The sequence below is a fragment of the Panthera leo genome, chromosome C1 (assembly GCF_018350215.1).
Source record: "Panthera leo isolate Ple1 chromosome C1, P.leo_Ple1_pat1.1, whole genome shotgun sequence".
In the NCBI taxonomy this organism is placed as follows: Eukaryota; Metazoa; Chordata; class Mammalia; order Carnivora; family Felidae; genus Panthera; species Panthera leo.
The window spans coordinates 13,915,739-13,942,592 of record NC_056686.1 but is presented as its reverse complement, the minus strand read 5'-3'; the positions used below and the strand labels follow the sequence as shown (position 1 = coordinate 13,942,592).

At 55.7% G+C, this 26,854-nt stretch overlaps 2 protein-coding genes across 4 annotated transcripts; one reads left to right on the top strand and one right to left on the bottom strand.

The window, feature by feature from the left end:
• Nucleotides 1–18: 18 nt before the first annotated feature.
• Nucleotides 19–18,895, bottom strand: SLC66A1 (solute carrier family 66 member 1). 3 transcript variants are annotated; one of them, XM_042951463.1, is made up of 8 exons: nt 18,841–18,895; nt 14,297–14,465; nt 7,235–7,364; nt 6,328–6,415; nt 5,593–5,735; nt 5,330–5,422; nt 4,687–4,872; nt 19–3,798 (listed from the first exon to the last, which is right to left on the bottom strand). In XM_042951463.1, exons 2-8 carry the CDS (start codon nt 14,458–14,460, stop codon nt 3,727–3,729), a joined length of 876 nt encoding a protein of 291 aa, XP_042807397.1. In that variant the 5' UTR covers nt 14,461–14,465; nt 18,841–18,895; the 3' UTR covers nt 19–3,726. The 3 variants fall into 3 exon arrangements, with proteins under 3 accessions (XP_042807397.1, XP_042807398.1, XP_042807399.1); XM_042951464.1 differs by having other exon boundaries at nt 18,836–18,881; XM_042951465.1 differs by having other exon boundaries at nt 18,832–18,856.
• A 216-nt stretch (nt 18,896–19,111) lies between these two features.
• LOC122227159 (aflatoxin B1 aldehyde reductase member 4) lies at nt 19,112–26,634 on the top strand. Its single transcript, XM_042951462.1, has 7 exons — nt 19,112–19,445; nt 21,658–21,845; nt 22,043–22,147; nt 24,014–24,110; nt 24,328–24,427; nt 25,043–25,172; nt 26,210–26,634. The coding sequence occupies exons 1-7, from the start codon at nt 19,112–19,114 to the stop codon at nt 26,369–26,371; spliced, it is 1,116 nt and encodes a 371-aa protein (XP_042807396.1). The 3' UTR covers nt 26,372–26,634.
• The last annotated feature ends 220 nt before the right edge of the window (nt 26,635–26,854 follow it).

Here is a 26,854-nt window from a genome sequence, read left to right as displayed (position 1 = left end):
CCGACTGAGCCCCCCGGGCGCCCTGGGAAGTGATTATTAATAAAAATAACCTTTATGGAGCACCTACGTGTGCTGGGCACAGAGATCCCAGTGGGTGACTGTGTCCTCAGGGCTGTCACAGGGCTGGGGGACTGAGTTTTCGGGTGCATTGAGTTAACCCACAGCAGAAGGCAATCAATCCCCACTTTCTTCAACCTGATCAGGTATAGCGCATGCGTATGGAACAGTTAAGCCTCAGCACCTGGCTGGCTGTGCAGGGCTGAGCTGTGCGTTCCTCCCCTTTCTCAGCTTTGGGGACTGAAGGCCATACCTAAGCTATGGCTTAAAACATCCCAGGTTTGTGGCGCCTGGGTGCCAACTCTTGATCTCAGCTCTGGTCTTAATCTCGGGGTCATGAGTTCAAGCCCCGAGTAGGACTCCACACTGGACGTGAAGCCTACTTTAAAAAAAAAAGAAAAATCCCAGTTTCCCTAAATGACCAAGGGGAACCCCGGGCTGGGAGGACCTGGGGCCTCATGCTGAGGACAGGCATGCTGGGCCCTTCCTTCTGCCTTGTTGGAGATTGCCACCTGCCTGCCAGGCAGCTTCCTGCCCCCCAGGGCTTGGGGGGACACCGAGGCCAGGCACTGTGGCAAGGCATTTGCATACACAGCATCTCCTTCAATAGTTAAAATATGAACCGCCCGGGCCGGGCTCTTTGGGGGTGACCGGCCCAGCCTCCTGCCCCCATGAGTGTCCAGATGGAGAATCCCTCCCAGACAAGGACAACTGATGTGTGGGACGCCGCTTTCTTGGCCGAGCCTGGGCCCGAAACCTAAAGGCAGAACTCGGCTGAATCAGGCGGGAGGAAGGGTCCAAAGTGTGAGAGCTCACCCCTTCAGGCCACACCTAGAGGTGAGGGCCCCACCACCCCCTACCTGCAACAGGGTACAGAGGTGTGTGCCCAGTGGAGAAGTCCACCTGAGCCCCCCACCCCCCCGGACCCCACCCACCTGCACGCACGGCTGCCAGCGTGGTGGAACTAATGGGTCCATCAGACTGGCCCTTGTGCTTCCCGGGAGGAGCCTGGGGAGGCCCTGGGCATCGGAGAAGCTCATCATTTACCCACCAGGCGCTTACACATGCCAGGCGCTGGGGCATGAGCCTACAAGCCCATCTCTCTTAACCACCACAGCTACGTCCTCCATCAGACAGGGCAGGGCACTCCCCTGGGCACATCCATCAGGCCGGGGCTTCCTGAAGAGGAAGCAACCATGGCTCGGAGCAGACTGGGCAGTGCTGGAAAGCAAAAGCTAGCACCCCAAAGACTCGGTGCTTCCCACGAGGAAGAAATTACGTCACCCTCACAAGGGCTTGGAGGTAGGGCTGTGAGGTTTCATCTCTTAGCCCTCCAGCTCTAACTCAGGCCCACACTTGGGACTCATACTGCCATTCCGAATGGCATACCGAATACCACCCCCGGTAACTGGCACCAAGGTCAGGACCCCGGGTGGAGCCAGGTGCTGGCTGGCAAAGGGCACCTGAACCAGGCCCAGGCCAGAGGCAGCCGGGGCCTGGGGCCTGGGGCCCCTTTGGCTGGGACAAGGCCAGAGGCTCGAAGTGGGAAGGGAGCCTAAGCCCAGCAAGGCTGGGCCGCTCCTGAGAGCGAGGGAAAGCTGGACTGCACACAGCCCAACACTCCGGACCCCCGTCCGGGGAGGGGACTCGGAGGGCCCCAACCCCCACCAGGCGTGGGATGGCCCTTGCAGCAGAGGGACATAATGTGGTTCAAAAAGCTGCTCGACCTTAAGCCTGGTCCCTCAAAGTCTATCTTCCATCTATAAAACGGCCAGGCTAATTACACCTACACGACAGGGCACAGCCCAGCCCAGCACACAGGAAGCGCTCAAGTCACGTGCCAGGTACACACAGGACCCCACAGGTATGACCCAGGACAGGACCGGGGGAGACTGGTCCTGCTTGACCTCGCTGCCCACCTGAGCCTGAGATGCCCCTTTGAGGTCTCCCCAGACCCCAATTCGTGCCTTCTCTCCCCTGGCCACACCCATGCCACCTGTTGTGAGCCACTGCCTGTCCCTGTCCCCACGACCCTGTCTACGGTCAGTCTGGCTTTCAAGGCTCTTCGTAAGCGGCCCCATCTTGGGAGCAGCCCAGACGCTCAATGCCAGGCCTGTGCACACGCTGTAGCCCTTTCCTGACAACTCTGCCTTCAAGATTCAGCCCCAGGGCCTCTCCTCCACGAAGCCTTTCCTGTTGAGTCTCCTCATTCTTCCGGCGCTTTGTACCTTCCGGTCAAAGCCCTTATTACCACCAGGGCCCGGCAGCCGTCTTCCCTCCTTGATGGCGAGGACCAGAGCTGGTTCACCCCCGTCCCTGACACCCCACACAGTATGGGCCAGTGGAGGCAGCACTCGGCAAATACATGTCGCAACAAATTGGGGCAGTGGCAGTCCCTCTCGACAGAGGCGGTGGGCGCCACTGCCAGACTCCTTTCTGTCCCTGGGGCAGAAGAGGAGATCCGGAGAGGCTGAGACCTAGCTTCTCTCCCTGACGGGCCCTCAGGCACCCACAGGGTCATGGCCAGTAAGAAGGAGGCCTCAGAATGGGATCTGGGAGACAAACTGAGGTTGGGGTCCAGAACCAGAGCTCACGGCTGGGCCCTGCCCTCCTCGCCTCCCTTCCCATTGTTCTTTCACCTCCTTCCTGCTCCCTGCAACATTCCCCACCTCTCCCTGTCATCCCCTGCTCATTTTCTGCATGTCGTCTCCTCCAGGAAGGTCTCCCTGACCTGCAGGGAGATCTGGATGTGCCTCTCCTCCAACTGAAAATTACCAAAGCTAAGCTTTATTAGGCTCTTACTACATGCCAGACTTTGGGGCTAACCTCCGTTAATTACGCCATCCTGGAAGGAAATACAAAATGGTAATGTCGTCATCCCACTTCACAGATGAGGTAACAGGCACAGACAAGCTTAAGATGCAGAACCAAGGTCTGAACCGAACTATTCTGCTTCTTCCTGAGCACAGAGCAGCCGGGACCTTGTCAGAGCATCGTCCTCGCTGCTGTGTCCTCACCATGAGAAGCAGGTGAGAAAACCAGAGGTCCCCAGGAGGCTGGGCGATCTGCTCCTGCTCGGCTCTGCCACATCCGGACCTTTAGGCCCCCACCTGAGACCCGGCAGCTGGGGCCCGGATCACCATCCACTGCTGTCGCCCAGAGCAGCCCAGACCCCAGCACCTCGGGAATGAGGACAGAAAGAGGCCTCGCTGGGAGGTACCATTTACTGGGCTTCCGGAGTCACCAGGATGGCCCCGGATGCACCCGGCTGCACCTGCGCCCCGCTCCGGGGGGCATGCAGACAGACGGAGGGAGGGGAGCTTGTGGGCGCCAGCTGCCTTCTGGGAGGCCAAGGTCTTGGCCTGCAGGCCCTTCTCGAGGCTTCCAGGGACAGAAGCCTCAGACACTGGTGTGTGTCCCAAGAGGGTGGGGCACTGGCCCTGGTGCCCCTCTCACTCCTCACTCCCTGAAGAGTCGGTCGGGGCTCCCGGGAGTCAGCCCAGAGAGTTCAGAGGTGGGTGGGGAGGCAGCTGGGCGGGAAGCTCAAGGCACCCCCAGCCTCCTCCACGATCCAGTCCACGGTCAGCAGCCCCGTGTCTGCCCACAGCTGTCCCTTGCTGGGTGGCATCTGGAGGTCCCGGTTTGTCCTGGGCTTGGCCTGGGTCCCTGTCAACTGTGGAGCAGGGGCTGGCGCTCCGCGGAGGTGGCCGTGTTCCTGTACACCAGGAACTGGATAGAAATCTGGAGGGGCCGACGTCAAGGCCAAACGGAGCAGAGATTGGGACGGACGTGACCCGGCTCCCTCCGGAGCTGCTCCCCTCTTCCTTCCCAGTCACCCTCACTCTGAGAGGCCAAGGTCTGGAGCTGCAGCCCCTCCCTCGAGGCTCTCAGGGACAGCTGCCTCCACGTTCCAGCTTGTACTCCTCTGGCCTGGATGGGCTGATTTCCCCTTTATTCCTCAGGGCCTTTGCACAAGCTGAGTCTAGATCACCCCTCCCTTGCCTCTCTGCGTGATTTCTTCTTCTCCCGGGGCGGGGGGGGCAGTTTAATTTTTTTTTTTTAATGTTTATTTTTGAGAGAAAGGAAGAGGACGAGCGGGCTTGGGGTAGTGGGGGCGGGACACAGGATCCCCAGCAGGCTTGGTGCTGACAGCACAGCACCCGATGTGGGGCTTGAACTCACAAACCTCGAGATCATGACCTGAGCTGAAGCCTGACACTTAACTGAGCCACTCAGGCACCTCTTCGGGGCAGTTTAAATGGCACTGTGGTGGCCTTGGCTGACCTTCTAAACCAAGACAGCCCCCGGCGCCACACTCTGATCACTCCATGCGTGCCAACTGCCCCCTCACTGAGCTGTAAGCTTCCCAGGCGAGGGCCGTTCGGTTCCTGCTCACCGCCGGGTCTGGTGCCTCCCGGGGTGCTTGGATGGGTGGGTGCGGAGCCGTGTGCAGGCGGAGGCTGCCAAGCCGGCCCCACGCTGCCCCTTCCCTGAAGGATAGGACGGTGTCCCGCAGCAGCACGCCCCGCCCCGCCCTCCGCCCCGCCCCTGAAGGATGATGGGGTCCAGCAGCACGCCCCGCCCCACCACGCCCTCCGCCCCGCCCTCCGCCCCGCCCCTGAAGGATACGATGCTGTCCAGCAGCAGCACGCCCAGGCTGCCCACGAGCCAGGGCAGGTGGTGCAGCAGGTAGCTGCCCTCACTCTGACCCACCTCGGGGTTCTTGAGCAGCACGCTCAGCCCGTACAGCGTGTTCCCCAGCATCACCAACGCGAACAGCGAATAGGAGACCCCCTGGGTCGACTTCCTCAGGAACTAGGGGTGAGGAGGGGGTGGGGTCGGAGGCCGCAGACAGGACTCTTGTCACCCTGGGTTGTCACTGTCCACACGTCCCTGTCGCACTGTGCATGCTCTGAGCTGACGTCTCCCTGTGCACCTGGTATCCACGACCCACACCCCTACACCCGTTCTGGGCCCATGGGACATTGGCCCCACGATGGCCCACAAGCCCCCCTGGCCCCAATATGCCACTCTCTCCTCTCCTCTCAGGACTCTGGGCCTAGCCCCTGACCTCGCGTGACCTCCTGCTTCCCTGAGACACACACAGGACACACGTGCCCGTAGGCGGCCCATGCCCACTCCCCAGAGGCAGAAACTGAGGCTTAGGGAACTGGATGCACTTGCCCAAGCCAACAGTGAGTTTGGACCCAGACCTCTTGTGAAACTCCACACCTCAACACAGGGGGTCCACCCACCCCTGCCCCAGGCTCACGTTAGTGCGGATCTGAGGCAGCCGGGACAGCAGGTACAGCACGCTGGAGACAGAGCCGATGACGAAGCCGATGATTTCCTGCCGAGTGAAGGGCTGAGAGGGAGGGGGTGCTCAGTGCCTAACAGGGGCCAGAGGTGCAGGGCGAGACCCCAGGCCCCCTGGGAGAGGGCAGTGCCCACCTCCGCGGCCATGCAGGGCAGGGTCCTTGGGGACGACGAGCCGGCCCCCAATCCACACCCCACCCTACCAGACCCGCACCTCACCTTACTGCCCGGCTCCACTGACAGAAGCGTCCGCCCCCGGAAGACTTCGCTCGGGGCAGTCACGGGGCCAGCACTCCTCAGCAGTGGGGTGGTACACACCATTGCCAAAATGAACAGGAGCAGAGAATTGATGGGGGTAGACACTGAGCGGGAGGCAGGTGGAAAGCCACGGTTAGGTTATCAGTGGCAGGAAACAGACCAGGACGTGAGTCCTGGCCTTGCCCTTCAGTGGCTGTGTGACTCTGGGCAAGTAACCGAACCTCTCTGAGCTTTAATTCCTCATCTACAGAACGGGTGTAATCATAGCACCCTTCTCCTCGGGTGGTAAAGGAGAGATGAAGGCAGCAGGATCAGGAGGGGGTTACCCCACACGGAAATGCCAGCGAAACAGCCCCACCCCCAAGTGCCTCCATCTGACCTCCCCCTTCTCAATCCTCGAGGGCAGCGAGGACCTGTCCTTGTCCTCGGTTCCTCAGCTCCAAGCCCAGGGCCAGGCACAGAGGAGCAGCTGAAGCCACGTTTGCTGAATGAGAGCTCAAGAGAAGGGAAGTCCCTGCGGTCCTGCCGGGATGTGCCAATCACCCTCCGGCCTCCATCTTGGCCGGCTGGGGCTCAGACCTGCAGATAAGGCCCTACGCTGAGTTTATCACTGGGCAATGGGAAACCCACTTCCTCCCCGGCTGCCGGCTCTCCCGCTGCCCCCGACACGCCCGACCAGAGGGACCCCGTACTCACGCAGCGAGGGGCGTTTCTTAAATTTGTAATGAAAGTACAGTGACAGCATCAGCAGGTCCGCCAGTACGTAATATACCGCCGTGTAGGTCTGCAAGACAAACAGGGCTCCCAGGCTCTGCAGACCATGTGCCGACAGCACGGCCGCGCTCGGTCAGCAGCCGGATGGCCCGGCCGATTCATTTCACCTCTCTGACCTTCTGTCTCCTTATCTGGGAAGGAGGGGAGCACAGTTGCTACCCGGCAGAGATCAGGGAGGCAGAGGGAGAAAACGTGCAGGATACAGAACGGGACTGGGAGGTTAAGTGAGGGCTCTGGTCTGGCTGGTACAGGAGCCATCAAGACTTTACAGTCCTGGGGCGCCTGGGTGGCTCAGTCGGTGGGGCGTCCGACTTCGGCTCAGGTCACGATCTCACGGTTCGTGCGTTCGAGCCCCGCGTCCGGCTCTGAGCTGACAGCTCAGAGCCTGGAGCCTGCTTCGGATTCTGTGTCTCCCCCTCTCTCTCTCTGTCCCTCCCCCACTCATGCTCTGCCTCTCTCTCTCAAAAATAAATAAACATTTAAAAAAAAAAAAAAAAAAGACTTTACAGTCCTGGTGGGGAAGGCAGAGGATTCCTGTGATTCCTGGCAGCTGGACCTGCCAAGGGAAACCGTTCCTCCTCTGGGGCCCCACACCCTAACAGCACAGCCCCCAGAGCGATCCTCTGGTTTGATGTGCTCAGTGTGCAAACGGAGAAACCGAGGCCCGGACAAGGGCACCGACCGACCCCTTGTCACGCCGCATGGCAGGGCGGAAGGCCCTCTCTACGGGGCGGGGCCCTCGCCAGATGGAACCATGGATCAGGACGCTGGAGCGGGGACCCTCCTGCTGGCTGTCCCGTGCAGCCCACCTGCCCGCGGTCTGGCCCACCTGCAGGGGCAGCTGGTCGGCGAGGAAGGAGCCGATGAGGTTGCAGGAGTCTCCACCGATCCAGCCCAGGAGGAACCACAGAGACAGCGCCTGGTCCATGTTGCCTGTCTTGCAGGCCTTGATGTACTGGCTGTGGCAGAGGAAGGAGACGACACTCAGGGGAAGAGTGGGGCAGGGGCCGCAGAAGCACAGGAAGTCACCCGGGAACCCTGTGGGGCGTCCCTCTTTCCAGAACCACCCATCGCAGTACTCAGATTCCCCTCCGTGGCACCCTGGCATCTGCCAGTGGGAACGTGGAGTTTTTACAGGGTGCTGAAGTTCTGTGTCAGGCCCTGAGACCGCTTCACAGGGACCCCGCATTCTTTCTTCTGAGGAGGGGAAGGGGGTTCAAAGGACGGTGGCGGGAGCACAACGCCTGGGGCTGCTCGATCTCCAGGAGCAGCCGGTGATAAGATGGACCAGACGACAGCCCATTACCTTCAAAGGGCAATGGGAAGGGGCGCTTGGGTGGCTCGGTCGGTTAAACGTCGGACTTTGGCTCAGGTCATGATCTCGGTTCGTGAGTTCGGGACCCGCGTCAGGCTCTGTGCTGGAAGCTCAGAGCCTGGAGCCTGCTTCAGATTCTGTGTCTCCTCTCTCTCTGCCCCTCCCCAGCTCTCTCTCTCTCTCAAAAATAAATAAACGTTAAAAAAATTTTTTAAAAAGGGCAATGGGGAGGGCCAGGGCTGGGACCCCCAGAGCTCTCCGTCACTAGGCCAGTGGCTTCTGATACGCTGGTGGTTTTCCCAAAGGCCCTCTCTTTGGACCCTTGGTCTTAGCAGGAGCTCAATGCCGATGACAGGTAACAGGAGAATTCTGGGCCCTCTGTGCGTATGGACTCACCCAGGCCTCACAGAACCCCCACAGGGCAGGTCTGCGTAGCCACGTTCCTCATAGGGGCTGGGCCAGTCCTGTCACAGCCAGACCCTGAGGCTCCAGTCACCCTTAACCCTTACACAACTGCCATTAAGCCTTTACATTTCTGTTTAATTGTTGGTGTGTATTTAAATAAAAGGGGGCTAAGTGGTACCTCACCCCACCCCCACCCCCACCATCACCAACATCAGAAGCTGAGCAGAGAGCATGGCCTGGTTCTCCCCATGGCCATCTCTCCCTCTCCGCCTCCTGTCCGAGCGCCCCCTGCCCAACCACCCACCTCTGTGTCTCTTATCCACGCCTGGTTCCTCCTCGAATCTGTCCTCCCTCTCAAGGATCTTTCTAAAACCCTGAAATTATTCAGAGCCTTTCACTGCTGTTCAGCGAGGAGTCGCATCCTCCCAGGCGCGTCCTCACGTGGCCCCCAGGTCTGGCTCTTCCTCTGCCCCTGCCCCCTCCACCAGGACCTATTTCCCCTTCTCCAGCCTGTTCCTGGCAGCCGGCCGGCCCACTCCCTCCTCTTCCTCTTTGTGTTTCATGGCTTGAGAACTATCACTTCCTCCCCAGGGCTTCCTTGAGGCAAGCTTGCCAGTGTCCTCCACTTCTCCCTTGTAACACAGGACATCCCCGTCCCTCCCGGACTCAAGCTTCCTGAAGGCAGGAATAGGGTCCGGCACAGGCCTGGCACCGCGGAAGCCCCTAATTAAGGTCTATCCTCTGGCCCCTAAAGCCCCTTCTGGGACATGTGTCTTGGCAAGACTCCATAAATTTCAGGGGGAGTGATTCTGCCGCACTCAAGAAAGGCTGAGTCCTACAGAGGAGCACAAAGGGGACTGCCCTTCCTGCTGTCACCTGGGGCTCTCTCTCTGGCCTCTGACCCCCCTCACTGGTTACTCGGCCAGGCTCAGGCAGGCAGGAAAAGCCTCAGCCAGCTCCTCAGAAAAGCTTCTAGAGAAGCTCTCAGCTTGGAACAAGGCATCTCTCTCCCTCGGCCTCCATCAGTCACCCATACCTGTCCGGTCAGCCTGTGAAGGGCCTCTCCAACCCCCGCTAATATCGCTGCTTGTTGGATGGCTTACACGGCCTCCAAGGTGGCCTCCCTACCTCCAGTCTTATTCCCTGTCCCTCTAGCCCTTCTTCCCTGTGACTCCCACACTGCCTTTTTTTTTTTAATGTTGACTTATTTATTTTGAAAGAGAGAGAGAGCAGGGGAGGGGAAGAGAGAGGGAGAGAATCCTAAGCAGGCTCCACGCTGTCAGCACGGGGCCTGACATAGGGCTTGATCTCTGTAGCTGTGAGATCATGACCTGAGCCAAAAGTAAGAGTCTGATGCTTAACTGACTGAGCCACGCAGGCGCCCCTCCCAGACTGCCTTTTAAAAGGAGCCAGCAGGTCATGATCTCACGGTTTGTAAGATCAAGCCCCACGTTGGGCTGTGTGCTGACAGCTCAGAGCCTGCTTGGGATTCTCTCTCTCCCTCTTGCTCTCTGCCCCTCACCCGCTGGCAGTATGCACGCTCTCTCTCCCTCAAAATAAATAAACTTAAAAATAAATAAGTAAATAAATAAATAAATAAATAAATAAATAAAGGGAGCCAGAGTAGAAGCTCTGCAAAGGCAAGGATGGCATCTGCTTTGACGACTTGCAATATACCCACAATGGCACCTGGAATAAGCCAATTCAATAAAAATGTCAAGCCCGTGACAGCATACTAGGACAATTCAATGGGGGAATTGAATTAAAATAGTCTTTTAAACACATGGTACTGGGACAACTAGGTATCTCCATGCAAAAGAAAGACTGAACCCCTACCTCACACCATATACAAAATATCACTCAAACTGTATCAACAACCCATCAAAAAGAAAACCACAGGCTCAAGATGGAGTCACTCAGGCCAAATCACCAAACAGGGGCTTAATAAGTAATCTAATTGCATTTCAACCCAGAAACGTAGTCTTAATTGGTCAGGAATTTTCTGGTCAGCAGCAGTGAGGTCATCTGTCCTCTCCATCCCCCATCAAAAGAAGATGAGGTAATCTACTAAGTAAGATCCCCTGCAGGAAAGTGAATTTACCTGATATCATCCTGTCTTTCTCTCTTTCGTTTTTTTCTGCTAATAATTTCTTGCCCCACTCTCCTTCTTATAATCTTCCATTTTATAAAACTCCTTAGAGCATCTATTCGCTAGATGGGATGCTGTCCAATTCATGAATGGCTTCATAGCACCAACTGGATCTTCAATTTTACCCAGTGGCACTTTGTTTCTTAACAGACCTAAATTCAAAAGCTAATTTGTTACACTGCGATTTATAATAAGAAATCTAGATTCGGTCTTCACCCCATCCCTGGCAGAGAGCTCCTAAAAACCTTGCGATTTCCAAAGCGATTAGAACAATAAGGGTGCCTTTTGTTATGTTCACGAGGTTAAGTTTTGGGAAGCCTCTGGATCCTCCAAAGAGGAGGGCTGGTTGCCATGATGTGATTAAACCCTTGGAACTTTCCGGCCCAATCCAGTGACCTCTGGGGGAGGGGGCAGGGGCCGGAGATGAAGTCAATTGCCAGTGGCCCTGATTTAATCAAGCATGCCTGTGTAGCAAAGCCTGCACAAGAAATGGAACAGACAGGTTCAGAGAGCTTCCAGGTTGGTGAACATGTAAGAGATTCAGGGAGGGCGGCGCGCTGGGAGAGAAATTAGAAATTCCATCTCTTCCATGTAGCTGTTCCTGAGTTACATCCTTTTGTGATAAACTGGTGATCCAGTGAGTAAGATGTTTTTCTGACTTCTGTGAGCCGCTCTAGCAAATTAATCAGACCCAAGCAGGTTTGATCTAGAGCTGGTCTACACCTACCAGAAGCACAGCCGACAACCTAGACTTACAAGTGACCTCTGAAGGGGGAGGGGCAACCCTGTGGGACTGAGCCCTTAACCTGTGGGATCTGATGCTGTCCCAAAGTAGACAGGGCCTAAATTGAGTTAAATGCTTGGTACTGTGGGGCAAAAATACACAGGGATGCTGGTGTCAGAATCAGGTAAATCTATAACACTCAGAAGAAATGATAACGAAAGAGGGCTTCACCTACATCCATTTTGACCTCAAACTTTCTAATTGATTAAGTTCTTCTTTCCAGCTCATCCCATAACTCAGGCAAAAGACCCTGCGGGCAAAGCATCCTGGGAAGGGAACCGAAACTACTCCCTCAGGCGACAAGGACGGCCCTGAGCCAGCAAGACCCGGAATGACTGACCCCAAGACAAGGACTGACCTGACCCTCACTGCCCACCAGCACGTCCCCACTGACCCCTGTCCCACATTTTCCTTATATAAATCCAGATGGATTTTCAGCACTACGGAGACAGTCCTTGAGACGCAAGTCCATTGTCTTCCCAGGATCGGCCTCTTGGAAACAAATTCCTTTCTTGGTTCACCATCACTCGGTGTCTCTGCCTTCAGATTCTGTCAGCAGTGAGTGGCCGAACCCGGTCTGTGTGGGACCCCCAAAGCTAGGTGGTCTTGTGCCCCTGCACCCCAGTTACGATAAGGGCAAATCTCCGTGACTTGGGTTAGGCTACGATGCTTTTTTAGATAGGACACCAAAAGCACGAGCAACAAAAGAAAAAAAAGAGATAAACTGGACACTGTCCAAATTTAGGACTTCTGTGCTTCAGAGGACACCATCGCGAAAGTGAACAGAGAACCCACGGAACAGGAGAAAATACTTGCAAATCATATGTCAGATGAAGCTGCTGTATCTAGGATATGTAAAGAACCCCTACGACTCAACAACAAAAAGACAGATAATCCACTTGACAAATGGGCAAAGGATCTGAACAGACCTGTTTCCAAAGAAGATACACAAATGGCCAAAAATCACAAGAAAAGCTACGCTTAACATCACTAGCCATCAGGGAGATACAAATCAAAACTACAATGAGATAACACTGCAAAGCCGTTAGGGTGGCTACAATAACAAAGAAAATACGCATCGATGGGGATTTGGAGACCCTGGAATCTCACACACATGGCTGGTGGGAATGTAAAATGGTGCAGCCTCTCTGGAAAACAGCCTGGCGGTTCCTTATTAAAAAGAAAACCACTGGGGGCGCCTGGCTGGCTCAGTCAGTGGAGCGTGTGATTCTTGATCTCAGGGTTGTGACTTCGAGCCCCACGTTGCATACAGAGATTACTTAAAAACAAAAATCTTTTTTTTTCTTAAGTTTATTAATTTTGAGAGAGAAACGGGGAGAGAGAGTGAGCACAAAGGGGGGGAGGGGCAGAAGGAAGGAAAGACAGAATCCCAAGCAGGCTCTGCACCATCACCACAGAGCCAGACTCTGAGCTCAAACTCACAAACTGTGAGATCATGACCTCAAAATCAAGAGTCAGACGCTTGACCGACTGAGCCACCCAAGCGTCCCTTAAAATAAAAATCTTTGAAAAAGGGGCGCCTGGGTGGCTCAGTTGGTTAAGCATCCAACTTTGGCTCAGGTCATAACCTCACGGTCGGTGGGTTCGAGCCCCACGTCTGGCTCTGTGCTGACAGCTCAGAGCCTGGAGCCTGCTTCAGATTCTGTGTCTTCCTCTCTCTCTGTCCCTCCCCAGTTTGTGCTCTGTTTCTCTCTCTCTCAAAAATAAATAAATATTAAAAAGAAAAATGAAAAAAAAATCTTAAAAAAAAAAAAAAGAGAGAGAGAAAGAAAAGAAAACCACAGGCCCAAAATGACATCACTAGGGCCAGGCCACGTCATGAAACCAGAAACTTAATGTTTTTTAAACATCCTTAAAAGAGTAAACACAGAGTTACCATATGACCCAGCAATTTTGCTACTTAGGCACGTACCCAAGAGAAGTGAAAACAGGTACCCACAAAAACGTGCACATGAATGCTCACAGTGGCCTTGACTGGCATAGCCGCAAAGTAGAAACAGACCAAATGCCCATCAATGGATGAACGAATAAAAGGTGGGACATCACACACGGGAATATTATTCAGACATAAACAGGAATGAAGCCCTCACGCCTGCCAAACATGCATGAGCCTTGAAGACGTTATGTTAAGGGAAAGAAGCCAGGCTTTCGCATGCTCTGTGATTCCCTTTACACGAAACGTCCAGGGTAGGCAAATTTATAGCAACAGAAAGTAGACTCGTGGTTGCCAGGGCCTGGGAGTGGGAAATGAGGAATGACTCACTGCTTTGGGGGTTTCTTTTTAGGGCGAAGAAAATGTCCTAAAACTGATTAAGGCAATGGTTATACAACTCTGTGGCTATAAGAAAAACACTGAATTATACATGTAAATAGGCTAATTATATGGTATGTGGATTATCTCTCCATAAAGCTATTTTTAAAAGATGCCGAGCTCCTGATTAAACTCCTATCTTTCTCCCTCAGGATAAAGAGCACGTTTCCTAACAGGGGAGAATGCCTCACATTACAGGGCCCTTGGTGACCTCTTTGACCTCACCTGTCCCCGCGTCCCTGACCCGCACACACTCTGTCCAGCCACGGGGTTGTGCACGCAACGAGCAAAGGCGTACGTTCCCTCATGCCAGCAACCCCGGCAGTTAGGGAACAACATTCCCATTTTGCAGATGGGGAAGCTGAGGTACGCAGCAGCAAAGTGACTCTCCCAGGTCACAGTGTGTCCTCTTCCCCAATCATGCCAGTGGCCACGCTGTTTGGTAATCCCTGCTTCTCTGCCCACCACCAGACTGTCACAGGACGAGGGCTTGGTGCATCTCAGCCCACCCACCCCTCTGCTTCCTCTCTTCCTAGCTGTGCAACCTAGAGCAAGTTACTTAGCCTCTCTGGGTTTCCGTTCCCTCATAAAGTAGGCACGGCAACTGTTCCTATTTCACAGGCTTATTATGAGGATTAAATGAAGTAAAAAACACATCAAGCGCTTAGAAGTCAGCCACACACACACTGGACCCTCAACACAGGGCAGCAAGTGTTAATATTCTTGTTATTAACATCTGTGTGTCAGCCTAGGGTGGGGTTCAGCGCAGGGCCCTCCGGGGCGGGCTGGAAGTCAGTGAGTGGGAGTGGAGGCAGCACACATGGCCTTGAATCTGGAGAGGCCCCTCCAAGCAGTGCCTGAAGCCATCGCCCCTGCCCTGCTCCCCGCGCCCCTGACGGTACTCACGGGAAGGTGGATGCTGCAAAACAGAGAATGGAGATCAAGCCCAGGCCCACACTGGCCTCGTCCCAGCCGTCCTGGGCGCATTCGCCAAACACGTCCCATATCCACTCGAGGGAGCCGTTGGGGCAGCTGGAGAAGTTGCCGGAGCCCAGTTTCTTCCAGACCATGGCCGCTGTGGGATGGAGGGAGGGTCGTAGGGGGAGAAAGAAAGGGCGGCTTCAGCTCTGGAAGGTCTGCATCCTGTGGCCCCCCCAGCTATGCCCATCCCCAGTTTCAACACCTGGCACAGACCAAGCCTCTGAATCCGAGGACAATCAGCCTCGAGGACAGAAAGATGACAGCACACGCGTGCCAATGACACGGGCAGGGGGAGCGCTGATCTGCGGCCAGGGACAAGTGTGTTCGAATCCCAGCTTTACCACTTGACGGTGCTGCAGCTTTGGGTCGATGCCCCGGCCCCCCTGTGCTTCAATACCTTCATCTATGAAAGGGGTGGTAACAGTACCGCCCTCACACGGATGTCACCAGGGTTAAAGGAGTCCCTACAGTGCGGAGAACTGAGCCCTCAGGGGCACCTCTGTCAGGACTCTTGAACATTTACGTTGTTTCCAATCTGTTTTGTCAATTACTCCAGGAGGGTCTGCTGAGACCAGGCCCCGTTGAGCACATCGTCTCATTTAAAGTAGGGCTATCTGCCAACGTCGCTCAGGGGATGACGGCCTGCACAGGTGGCTGGGACCCAAGCGTGGCACTCACGCAGAATTCTCCAGGAGCAACATGTGTGGCACGCCCGCTGGCAAGGGGTCCAGAACCACCTCCCCATTCTCACCACCAGCAAAGCCAGAAGGTGGCTGGTGCAGGAACAGGCAGGAAAGTCTCCTCCCGGTGCCCGAGCACCCTGCACAGTGACTAAAGCAGTCCCCGTCTGCGCGACAGTCCAAGAGAAGGAAGAGAAAGTGGAGCCAGATGGCGCCGTGTCTACCAGGCGAGACGCATCACAGCCCTTGATTACTAAGCTCTTTGCCAGCTTTGTGCTAAGCACCTCGCAGGCATTTACTCATGTTGTCCTCATATCAACTCCATGAACGGAAGGGACTCGTACCCAGCCAGGAAGCGGCAGAGGCCAGAGTCAAAGCGGGGACTGGGAGCCCACCACACCCCAGCTCATAGCCACCCTGCCAATGCTGCCTCAGGCGCTTCTGTCCCTGGGTGTGGCCGAGCTCTCCTGTGGCCTGGCCTAACTGCCCCGACCTCCCCAGCGGCCAGAAGGCAGGCTTCCTCTTCTCTTCCTGTGCTCAGAGGCTTTCCTCACCGGGTTGAGACTGTCTCTGGCCACCTTCAGTTCCTACTCAGAAGGCCCAGAATCCTCATAAGGCAATGCCCTGTGCTACGGAGTGAACATTTGTGTGCTCCCCAAATTCGTACATTGAAACCTAACCCCCAGTGTGATGGCATTAGGAGATGGGGCCGTTGGCAGGTGCTTGGGTCAGGAGAGCAAAGCCCTCATAAATGGGATGAGTGTCCTTATAAAAGAGACCCCAGGGAGCTCCCTCACCCCTTCTGCCACGTGAGGACACAGCGAAAAGACAGCCACCTATGAGCCAGGGGGCGGACCCTCACCAGACACCAAATCTGCTGGTGCCTTGACCTTGGATTTCCGAGCCCCGAGAACAAGTAAGAAACCAAAGTGTATTGTTTATAAGCCACCTGGTCTTTGGTGTTTTGTCACGGCACCCAAATGGACTGTCACCCTGGCCAGACCCTTGGAAGTGCTGAGATCGCAGCACCCTGGGAGCACCAGGGAGGGAAAGGAAGCAAGTCAGCTTCTCTTCTCAGGAAGTTTGAGACTCTCAGCCCTACTGTGACTGGCCACGAGCAGAGGCCCTGAGCTGGCGGTAAGGGCATCCGGGTCACTGTCTGCCCGGGTCTCTGCGGTACCCCCGGGGGCCAGAAAGGGTGCTGATAGCCTCTACCTGCATCCTGGTAACCCACCTTGATGACCTTCAGCACAGCCCACGTGGGAGCTGTTGACCTGATGTCTTGCCACTAGCACCTGCAAGGCCACCCAGGTTAACAGACAATCCAGGTAAGAACTGTATCTCTGCTGGGCTAAAGGCATCTCAGAGCAAGTCCTCTGGTCCCCCAGCCACCTCCCAACTGGACTCCCCGCCGTCCTCTTACAGATTCTGAGTGTGCCCATCCAGCCCATCGCATGACTACATCGCCACCCTCGTAACTTCCCTGCGAGGTAGTGGAGAGGGTCTCCGTTTTCCAGATAAGGTCGGGTGGCTCTGCCCAAGTGAGGAACCCGTCTGAGCCTCTCTATAAAATGGGGATGATGACACTCACTCCTTGGGGTTTGTGGTGCAGATGAAGCACATATGAGGCTCTTAGCCCAGCGCCTGACTGGCTGTCAGGCTGGTGACTGCTTGAGGGATGAGAACCCTATAGCTCGACCATCCTGAGGCCACCCCCTCACCCCCCATCCTTTTCACCAGGTTAGGGAGAAAATAAGGTGAGCACATGCCCAGTGAGGGAAGGGGGTGTCTTGAGAACCGTAGCTTGGCTCAGAGGGCCCAGAGCACTAGGTGGGTGGTCTCCTATCCGTGCACAGGGCATGCGTACAACTCAGGGCACTCTAAGATGCACAGGAATCCTGACCAGAGGGCCTTCCCCTGGGGGCCGCTGTGCGTATAGCCCGTCACCTATAGGTTCTGACCCAGCTAAAGAGCCAGCCTGGGCCGCAGGCCTGGCTTCTGGAAAGGGGCCCACCTCTTGGTCAAATAGCACTGTGAGAACAGATGTCCGGGGTTCCAACAAAGTTTGGCTGCATCCACAGGTTTGACAAGGACCACAGCAGGGGTGTCTTGGAACCACAGAGGGCACGTGTCCAGAATTCAGGAACAGTGTCTCTGGACTTCAGATCAGGGTCTTTGGGTTCAAGAAGCAGCCTTAAACACAAGGGATTTGGGATGCCTGGCTGGCTCAGTTGGTAGAACATGTGACTCTAGGTCTTGGGGTTGTGAGTTCAAGCCCCACACTGGGGGTAGAGATTACCTAAAATTAAAATCTTAAAAAAAAAAAAAAAAGAAGGGCAACCCCATCTGATTCTGAGAAAGGCTGTGCTGGAGAAGCCATCACCTGCCATACCCAAGTTCCTCTCTCGGATCCCAAGCTGAATCACGGAGATGCTTCCCATGGAAGCTTCCCAAGGAAGCTGCAGGCCTCCAGGCTTCCGCACGTGTGGTCTCTTCCCCAAGGAGTGTCCTTCTGCCCCTGGAGGGCCTGGTAAAGGAGACACTTTGACCCAGTTCTAACATGTCATCTCAAAGAGGTCTTGCAAAGGCTGGCTGGATGACACCTGTCACCCCACCCCCTCCCCTCCTTCACATACCTGAAGAATGCTTATCACATTCCTCAGCTAATCCTGCTCTTCAAGCCCACACCCCTCCCTTCACCCTAGCTGTGACGGACTCTCAGGGCTGGAAACACCAGCTGCACAATAAAGGTTCAGAAAGTGCTGAGGAAGAAAGAGGAGACAGACAGAGAGGAATACAGAAAGGAAAGAGAAGGAAGGAAGGAAAGAAAGAAGGAAGGAAGGAAGGAAGGAAGGAAGGAAGGAAACCAGTCGTGAGTTCAGATGACCTAGGTCTGAGGAGAGAACACCCTAGAACTGACCTGCCTGATGCCTACAAGGTATAGAACTCCGGGGCAAGTGACTGAGCCCCAGAGTTCCAATCTATACAATGGGGGGGGGGGGGGGGGGCGGATAACCTAGGTATCCACCTCCTAGACTGCAGAATTACAAACTGCAGAATTAAATGACATAATTCAGACCAAGAAATGAGGATGGTACCTGGTACAGGCTAAGCACTGGTTGCCTCGTGTCCCCCGCTCCTCTACCGCCCTCCGCAAGTCCCTGGCGCAAAGCAGCCTTCGGTTAAGTGTTGAATGGACAAGACCCGCGCCAGTCTTCCAAACCCAGCCTCCCCACGGACACACTTGAAAACTTGTCCTAGGCATGAGGGGAGGAGGCAATCTGGGCTCCCAACAGAACCGCGGCGTCTGTGGAGGGGAGGGGCGTCCCCGCTGGTGGATACCACCCACTCCAAGGCCTCCAGGTCCGTGGCCACCTGGTGACTCAGCCCCGCGCGAGCCGCCTGTTTGGCGCGGATAATGACAGGGCAGCTGCTGGGGTCAGCGCTCAATCGCCGCGAGGCCCCCTCCCATGGCCTGCCCTGGAGAAAACAAAGCCGTCGGACACGACGGGGGCCGACCGCCGGAACCAGGAGGTGAACAGGGGACTCAGATACTAATCCCTGGACAGGCTGGTCTGAGAGGCCATGCTCAGGAGGGGAACGTATGCCCCCCAGGGGCCACCTAATCCCGGCTCAGAACCTCGTCCCAGGATCTCGTACCCGAAGGAGGGGACAGAAGCCCCAAGACGGTCTTGGGGCTGGAGGAGGTTATTGGAAAATGTGGCAGAGACGCCCCAGAGTCCCGACCCGCAGCCTTCATCCTTGCCCCCAGCCTCAAACCTGCCTCACCGCGCCAAGATCCACAGCACAGCTCCGGCTTCTGGGTTGAGTCTGCACAGCCTAGGTCAGCTGACCCGAAACCCCGCCCCGCCCCTGAGCCGCGCGGCTCCGCCTCCTGCGCCGCGGGCGGAGTCTATAGACCTTGGGGGCGGTGCGAGCAAGCGGAGCGTGCGCGGTGGGGCGGCGCGCAGCCTGTCTCCGTTCCCTCACCGCCTCCAGGCTCCTCTCCGGCGGCGGGTGGGCGGGGCTCGAAGCGCCTCAGCGCGCAGGCGCCGATCTCATGCTGAGGGCCTTGCGTCGCGCTGTGGCCGGAGGAGCCGTCTGCTGCACCCGAGGTCCCCGGGTGCCCGAGACTCGCGCCGCCGCCGCCACCGCCATGTCCCGGCCGCTGTCTCCACCGCGAGGCGCCTCGGGGCCCCCGGTCCGGCCCGCCACAGTGCTGGGCACCATGGAGATGGGGCGCCGTATGGACGCCCCAGCCAGCGCCGCGGCCGTGCGCGCCTTCCTGGAGCGCGGCCACACGGAGCTGGACACGGCCTTCATGTACAGCGACGGCCAGTCCGAGAGCATCCTGGGCGGCCTGGGCCTCGGGCTGGGCGGCGGCGACTGCAGAGGTAACTTGTACCTCCCCTGCACCGTGCGGCGCCCAGCCGGCCCCAGCCACGCGTCCCCTCCCGGGCGCCGACCTCCCGGCAGCTCCGTGAACGTCTCGCCCCGGACAGCCGGACAGTGCATTGTCCTGATCTCCTTCCCCTCCCCTTCTCTTTCCTCTGGAGGTTGCAGCTCAGGAACCCCGAGTCTTACCCTGAGCCTGGTCTAGTTCTTCGCTTCCTCCCCGCCTTGCTTTCTTGGGGCACCTCTTCTGCGGGCACTGGTCTCCAGAGAGAGCTCTGCAGTACCCCCTCCAACCCTGTCGAGTGCCCCAAAGCGGGGCCCCAGTAGCTCCACCTCCTCCCTCTCCCCATTGCCCTCACGGCCCATGGCTCTCTAAGCACCCTCTTCTCATCCTGGTCTTTCATCAGTCCCTAGACTTTGCTCTCTTTAGTTGGCAGTACCCTGGCTCCCAGAGAGAACTGCAGCTAGACCACAGAGCAAGCTGGGGGAGCAGGGGTGGAGTGGGGAGATTCGTTATGGGGCTATAGGAGGGAAGGTGGCTCTGACCCACCCACAGGGAGCTTAGAGTCTAATAGGGAAAGTTGAAGCCCAGAGGAGGAAGCACTTTGGGGGATTATGGGGTCAGGGAGAGGCCTATGGAGGGTTCAGAGAACACTGGAGCTGGGCCTTAGAGGACCAATAGTAATTTACTGGGACGATAACAAGAGAAAGGGGCATCAAAGGCTGAAGGTACGGCTGTGCAGACCGGGCTTGGAAATGCAGTGTCTGGAATGTGGAAGGACGGCCAATAGACAGGTGTGGCTTGAGTGGAGGATGTTTGTGCATGGGAGGGACTGCCCTTCATTAGCCTGATGCCATTGGATGTGCCTAGGAGGGTACCTGGCATGTGGTGAGGCCCAGTAAACGTTTGCTGTTATTTTTACTACCTTACTCTTTTCAGGAGCCCCCTCTGGGCCCTCCTTGAAGTCATAGCTTGGTGGACCTGGAGGAACAGAATGGGAACCTGAAATCAGACCCACGCTTTCTAGTTAACCTGCCTGCCCCTCCTTAACGATGAAGGTTTTGTTTCTGAATTGGTTTTTCTCCTCCAGCCCTTCCCTGCTTGCTTCGTTGAGTACAGGCGTTCACTGAGCCAAAGTCCACAGGTTGAACTTGAGGCAAAGTTCACACCAGGAACACAGAGGATTTGAGCAATGTAGGGAAATGGAGACAATGTGGACAAGAAGCGGTGGGACTTATTCCCTCCCACATCCCAAGTAGTCTGGTGACTCCCCTGTGACCTGCTGATTTGCCTTTGCCCTGTGTGAAAAGTGTAGAATCCAGCCAGTTAAGGCCCTTCTGAGCTGCTTGCATGGCAAAACACTGTCTTGTTCTCTGAGTCTGAAGGGGAGAGAGATCTGTAATCACCTGCTGCCTTTGCCTTTGACCTGTCTCTCAGATTGAAGTGTGCCAGTGATGCCTGTTCGGGCAGCTTCGTCTCTCCAGGGTTCTTGAGGCAGCCTCTTGTCTCCTGTTTCCAGGCCCACTCTTTTAGTTGTCTCCCGACTACAGACACTGTGAACATGGCTGCCTTTGGTGGATGGTATTTGAGAAAACCATTTGTGATTAGGTCTGTGACCCTTCTCTTGTCCCATCTGCTGCCGCTCCCTGCCTGGAGTTGATGCTCTTAGAACTCAGCATTGCAGGGATGGCCCTCCACATACTTTTCTTTTCTTTTCTTTTCTTTTTTTTTTTTTTTTTTTTGGCCTGTGACTTTGCCTGCATTCCCACGCTCTGGAATGTGCTTCCTATCCTCCCATGTTGGCTGTGACTCATTTTTAGAGACTCAGCTCCTGGGTCATCCCTATAGGAAGCCTTCCCTGGAATTCTCAGAATGGCCACAACCCTGTGCTCTGGGCTCTTTTAGCACCAGGTGCTTATCTCTACTGTGTCATAACATCACCTTTTAGAATGTGAGCTCCTTGAGGGCAGGGAGCAAGTGTGCCTCTAGTGCTGGGCCTGGCACAGCCAGCAGTTTGGTGAGTAATACCAGTGATTAAAGCAGCAGTGAACACTGAGAACTTACATATTTAATGCTCATGATCTCCCTATGAGACAGTTCCATTGTTCCATCCCCATCTTACAGATTAGCAAATTGAGGCTCAGAGATCTTAAATAATTTAGACAGGGGCACACAATAAGCCTCTTAGCCATTGCATTCTCTCCTCAAAGTGAAAATCGCCACCAAGGCCAATCCCTGGGAAGGGAAATCGCTGAAGCCTGACAGTCTCCGGACCCAGCTGGAGACATCACTGAAGCGGCTGCAGTGCTCCAGGGTGGACCTCTTCTACCTGCATGCCCCTGACCACGACACCCCCGTGGAAGAGACGCTGCGTGCCTGCCACCAGCTGCACCAGGAGGTGAGGCCAGCCTCCGAGCTCCAGGAAGTGGTCTGCCGGTCCTCTCCTTGGCCTGCCGTTGCCCAGGAGAGTGGAGGCACCAGGGGAGTCCCAGAGCAGAGCTGGGGGCAGACCCCGCTCCCGGGGTCCCCACCCCTGTCTCTCCTTTCTAGAGTCCTGGGCCGTGGCGGCTTCTGACTGAGGCCTCTCCTCTGCAGGGCAAGTTTGTGGAGCTTGGCCTCTCCAACTATGCTGCCTGGGAGGTGGCCGAGATCTGTACCCTCTGCAAGAGCAGCGGCTGGATCCTGCCCACGGTGTACCAGGTGAGGGCCAGGGCTGCAGGGCCCGTCCGCGGGGCTGCTGCTGATCCCGGGTTCCCCTGGCCCCTCCGACTGCCTCCTGTGCCCTCTCCCTAGCAGTCACTCCCCTGCCGACAGCCTGTAGAGGGCTGCCGGGTGCCATGGGGATGAGGTGCAGGCTCCTCAGCTTGACCCACGGGCACCTGTTGGCTCTGGCCCTGGCTCCCCTCATGGCCCGCATGTGCTCCTTGGGCCCTTCCTTCCCGCCCTGTCTCTGTGCGTCAGCCTGGACCACTCCTCCCCTTCTCCCTGGTAGAAGTAAGCGCTCAGGCCCCGCTTAGATGGCCCGTCTCGATACCCCAGAGAAGCCTCCAATATCAAGACTTCATCTTCGTGCATTCAGAGTGTTTGTAAGCATCTACTGGGATCACAGAACTCGCCTTTATTCTGTCTTTATCTGTGTGTATGTGGGGGTTTTTCTTGTAAAGAAGGTTCTTTTTTTTTTTTTTTAATGTTTGTGTATTTTTGAGAAAGAGAGAGTGAGCAGGGGAGGGGCAGAGAGAGAGGGGGACAGAGGATCCGGAACAGGCTCTACGCTGACAGCAGTGAGCTGCTGCGGGGCTTGAACTCATAAACCGTGAGTTCATGACCTGAGCCGAAGTCGGACGCTCAACCGACTGAGCCCCCCAGGCGCCCCTGTGTGTGTATTTTTTTTAACTGAAGTATAGTTGACACACAATGTGACATTAGTTGTAGACGGACGACATACTGATCCCGCTAGTCTCTGTGCTGTGTTATGTGCATCATAAGCATGGCTACCACCTGTCAACACATAACGCTGTACGTACTGTTGCCTGTATTCTCTCTGCTGTACCTCTCGTCCCTGTGACTTCTTCGTTGCATAACCGGTACCCTGTATTTCCCGCTCCTTTTCATCCCTTTTTGCCCATTCCCCACCCCCTCTCCTCTGGCAACTGGCAGTTTGTTCTCTGTATATGTGGGTCTGTTTCTGCCTTTTTTTTTTTTTTTTTTTTTTTTTTTAATATATGAAATTTACTGTCAAATTGGTTTCCATACAACACCCAGTGCTCATCCCAAATGTTTCTGCCTTTTTGTTTGTTCGTTTGATTTTTAGGTTCCACGTGTAAGTGAAATCATATGGTGTTTGTCTTTCTTTGACCTATTTCACTTAGCATAATTCTCCGTAGGTCCTTCCATGTTGTCACGAATGGCAAGATCTCATCGTTTTTTATGTGGCTGAGTGATACCCCGTTGTGTATATGTACCACATCTTCCCTTCTGCATTCATCTATTGACAGATACTTACTTCTGTGTTGTTTTTTTTTTTTCCTTCTGTGTTTTGAGCTTGACTCTAACATCTGTGAGAGGCAGAGGCAGAGACCTGGCTGGACTTACTTGTGTTTGGGAATGCAGCGTCCAGCCCACGGCTGGCAACAATAGATATTTGTGCAATGATATAGTCAGTCGGGTTTCCCTGCCTTGGATCCAGCACCGTCTCCCCAGCCTCTGCCACCACTAGTGATTTGGGAAATCACTGCTGAAGTCCTGGGCAGGTTTTGACTGACAGTTTTAAACGTATTTTTGGGATGCTTATTTATTTTGAGAGAGAAAAAGAGACAGAGAACCAGAAGAAAAGGGGCAGAGAGAGACGGAGACACAGAATCAGAAGCAGGCTCCAGGCTCTGAGCTGTCAGCACAGAACCCAATGTGGGGCTCAAACTCACGAACCGTGAGATCATGACCTGAGCCGAAGTTGGACACTCAACCGACTGAGCCACCCAGGCACCCTTTGACTGGCAGTTTTAAAAGAAGGCTGGGGTCTCTTCCCTGGACACAAGCACCCTCTCCATCTGGCTCTTCTGTCTGCAGGGCATGTACAACGCCACCACTCGGCAGGTGGAAACGGAGCTCCTCCCCTGCCTCAGGCACTTTGGATTGAGGTTCTACGCCTATAACCCTCTGGCTGGTATGGGCTGCCGTGTGGACAGGCTCCCCCTGGGCGGGAGGGCATTCCCGGCCCCTGTGTCTGCCTATTCCTGACATAGTAGATGCCCAGCCCAGGACCTGGGAGGCTGGGCTGGGTCCTCCGGCTCTCCTGGGTTCCCTGCCGTCTCACCCCTCAAGTCCAGAACAGCCTCTGGGAACAGTGCGAGCCAGCAGATCTGATGGCAGTCTTCCTGCAGGGGGCCTGCTGACTGGCAAGTACAAGTACGAGGACAAGGACGGGAAACAACCCATGGGCCGCTTCTTCGGGAATACCTGGGCTGAGACCTATAGGAATCGGTGAGCTGGGGGTGGGCTGCGTCAGGATGGGTGGGGCACGGGGTCCCCCTTATCTGAAATGGAGAGCTTCTACGCTGCTTTCCCGGGGTCCCAGGTCTTCCCCGCTGTCTGGACCTACATCTCCTGACCTCTGGTGCTTCTGGTGTTCTCTGGACCTCTGTGAATAAACGAGGATCCCTGCCCCTTAAGCCAGGCCCTCCAAGTCATAGCTTTTCCCTGAGAAGTGCTTACCACTTGCCAGGAAGGAAGGAGCGAGCCCTGGGTTGACACTCACGGGGCTTGTGGCTGAGTCCTGCCCCCCACCCCCGCTCCCCCCTGTACTGGTCACCTCTGCTTCACTAGGTAAGGTAAGGGTAGGGCAGCTTTATGAGTTCAAAAGAACTCCTAAAGAGGTTAAAGGTGGGGTCTCTGGTGAGGTCCCTCTGACTGCCTCCCGCGCCCAGTCGTTCTGCTGCCCGATAAAGCGGGAGAAACACTGGTTCTGCTGCCGGAGAGACGCTGGTCCCTCCTCACTGCAGAGTTAGGTGGGCACAGCTGCTGTGCTTGGCGTTTTGGCTGTAGCCCCGCTGTGACCCCATGTTATTGACCCTTGTGCCACCCCCTTCACCTGCCCAGCTTCTGGAAGGAGCACCACTTCGAGGCCATTGCCCTGGTGGAGAAGGCCCTGCAGGCTGTGTACAGCCGCAGCGTCCCCAGCATGACCTCGGCCGCCCTCCGTTGGATGTACCACCACTCCGGGCTCCAGGTAAGCCGCCGTCCTGGACGTGCTGCTACTGCCCTCTGAGGACAGCCAGACTTACCCCTAGGTGACTTCTAAGTTGCTTCTGCCGCTTCTTTTTTTTAAGATTTTATTCTGGGGGCTCCTGGCTGGCTCCGTCGGAGGAGCAGGTGACTCCTGATCTCAGGGTGATGAGTTCAGGCCCCTACATTTGAAAAAAGAAAGAAAGAAAAAAAAAAGAAAAGATTTTATTTTTAAGTAATCTCCACAGTCACTATAGGGCTCGAATTCACAACCCCGAGACCAAGAATCACATGCTGCCCCCACTGAGCCAGCCAGGCACCCCATCTAAGTAGTTTTGTCCTCCGAAGTTTCTTTCGGCCCCATCCCTGATGGTGAGCAATTCTTCCATTGTTCTTAGTGGATGTCTGAGCCCCAGACCCAGGATGAGAGCTTCACAAACATGTATTTAGTTAGTACTTAGGCCTTAGGAAGTGGTGTTCTCCATGAGGGGATGGGTTCACACAGCCAGGAAGGGGGCAGAAAATCTCTCCAAACTCATTAGTCTCACTCTGTGGTGGGACCTCGGGTTTCCCCTCTCTCTCTCGTGTCCCCTGTCTTCTCAGCTAAAACTTTTCTCCTGTATCAGCCTTATACATACAGTTGCACGGGGTCTGCCGTATACATGGTAGTTTCTCAATAAATGGGGGCTAAGCGCTTTACATAATTTCTCATTCCCATAACCACCCTGAAAATAGAGAAGACTGAGTCACAGACAGGTGAGGTAAGTAAGCCAAGCTTACACAGCTGCCGGGTGGCGGAACGGGGCTCTGAACGTAGGTCTGTCCGAGGATGAGCAGTATGACAGCGGAGGGAAAGAAGACAGGGTTTGGAGTCACATAGTTGAAATTGTGGAAGGCGCCTCAAGTTCTTTGCGGAACTGTGCACGGCGTAAATAAACTTCAGAGCCCGAGTCTCGGCAGGGGCGGGGCTGGGAGGGAGGGCGTGTGGCTGGAGTCACTACAGCACATGAGATGTTCACCCGCGGCCGTCTCCCCTTGCAGGGTGCCCACGGGGACGCAGTCATCCTGGGCATGTCCAGCCTGGAGCAGCTGGCACAGAACTTGGCGGCAACTGAGGAAGGGCCCCTGGAGCCCGCCATCGTGCAGGCCTTTGAGCAAGCCTGGCACCTGGTTGCCCACGAATGTCCTAACTACTTCCGCTAGGCCGCACCCTGGCCCGAGCTGCCAGAGGTTTCTCTCCTTTCCGTCACATCTTCTGTTCTCTCACCCTGACCAGTCTGCCTTAAGTTGATTTAGTGTGGTCTTTTTGATCATCTGGATCAATGCGTTATTTTTCTAGATTCCCATCTGGTTCCTAGTTGCCCTCAGAATGTGGAAACGCTGGGGCTGTGGTCCCCTTGGGAAGTTCCTGTCTGAATAAAGCAGGCACTTGACCTGGCTGTAGCCCAGGCCTTGAGTAAACCCCATGAGCCTGTCTCCTTGACTTATTTGCGACCAGTTTTCATCCTGCCTAGGGGCTTCCTGCGAGAGGGGCAGAACCATGAGATGGAGTGTCCGGAGGGCAGAGGTACTGTGCAGGCTGCCCTGTCGAGGGTCTCCCCTGCCTTCTGTCCCAAATCCAGCCTGAACTCTCAACAGCAGGTTTGAGCTGGCCCTCACTCTGCTGTACACAAAGGAAGAAAAGTA

Excerpts from the sequence above, each read along its gene's own strand:
- SLC66A1 (XM_042951463.1), bottom strand. The coding sequence starts at position 14,460 with ATGGTCTGGAAGAAACTGGGCTCCGGCAACTTCTCCAGCTGCCCCAAC. Across the intron at positions 7,365-14,296 it reads TTTGCAGCATCCACCTTCCC|CCAGTACATCAAGGCCTGCA; the intron begins GTGAGTACCGTC and ends CCTCTGCCACAG. Across the intron at positions 4,873-5,329 it reads TGCCTCAGATCCGCACTAAC|TTCCTGAGGAAGTCGACCCA; the intron begins GTGAGCCTGGGG and ends CCTCACCCCTAG.
- LOC122227159 (XM_042951462.1), top strand. The coding sequence starts at position 19,112 with ATGCTGAGGGCCTTGCGTCGCGCTGTGGCCGGAGGAGCCGTCTGCTGC. Across the intron at positions 24,428-25,042 it reads GCTGAGACCTATAGGAATCG|CTTCTGGAAGGAGCACCACT; the intron begins GTGAGCTGGGGG and ends TCACCTGCCCAG. Across the intron at positions 25,173-26,209 it reads ACCACCACTCCGGGCTCCAG|GGTGCCCACGGGGACGCAGT; the intron begins GTAAGCCGCCGT and ends CTCCCCTTGCAG.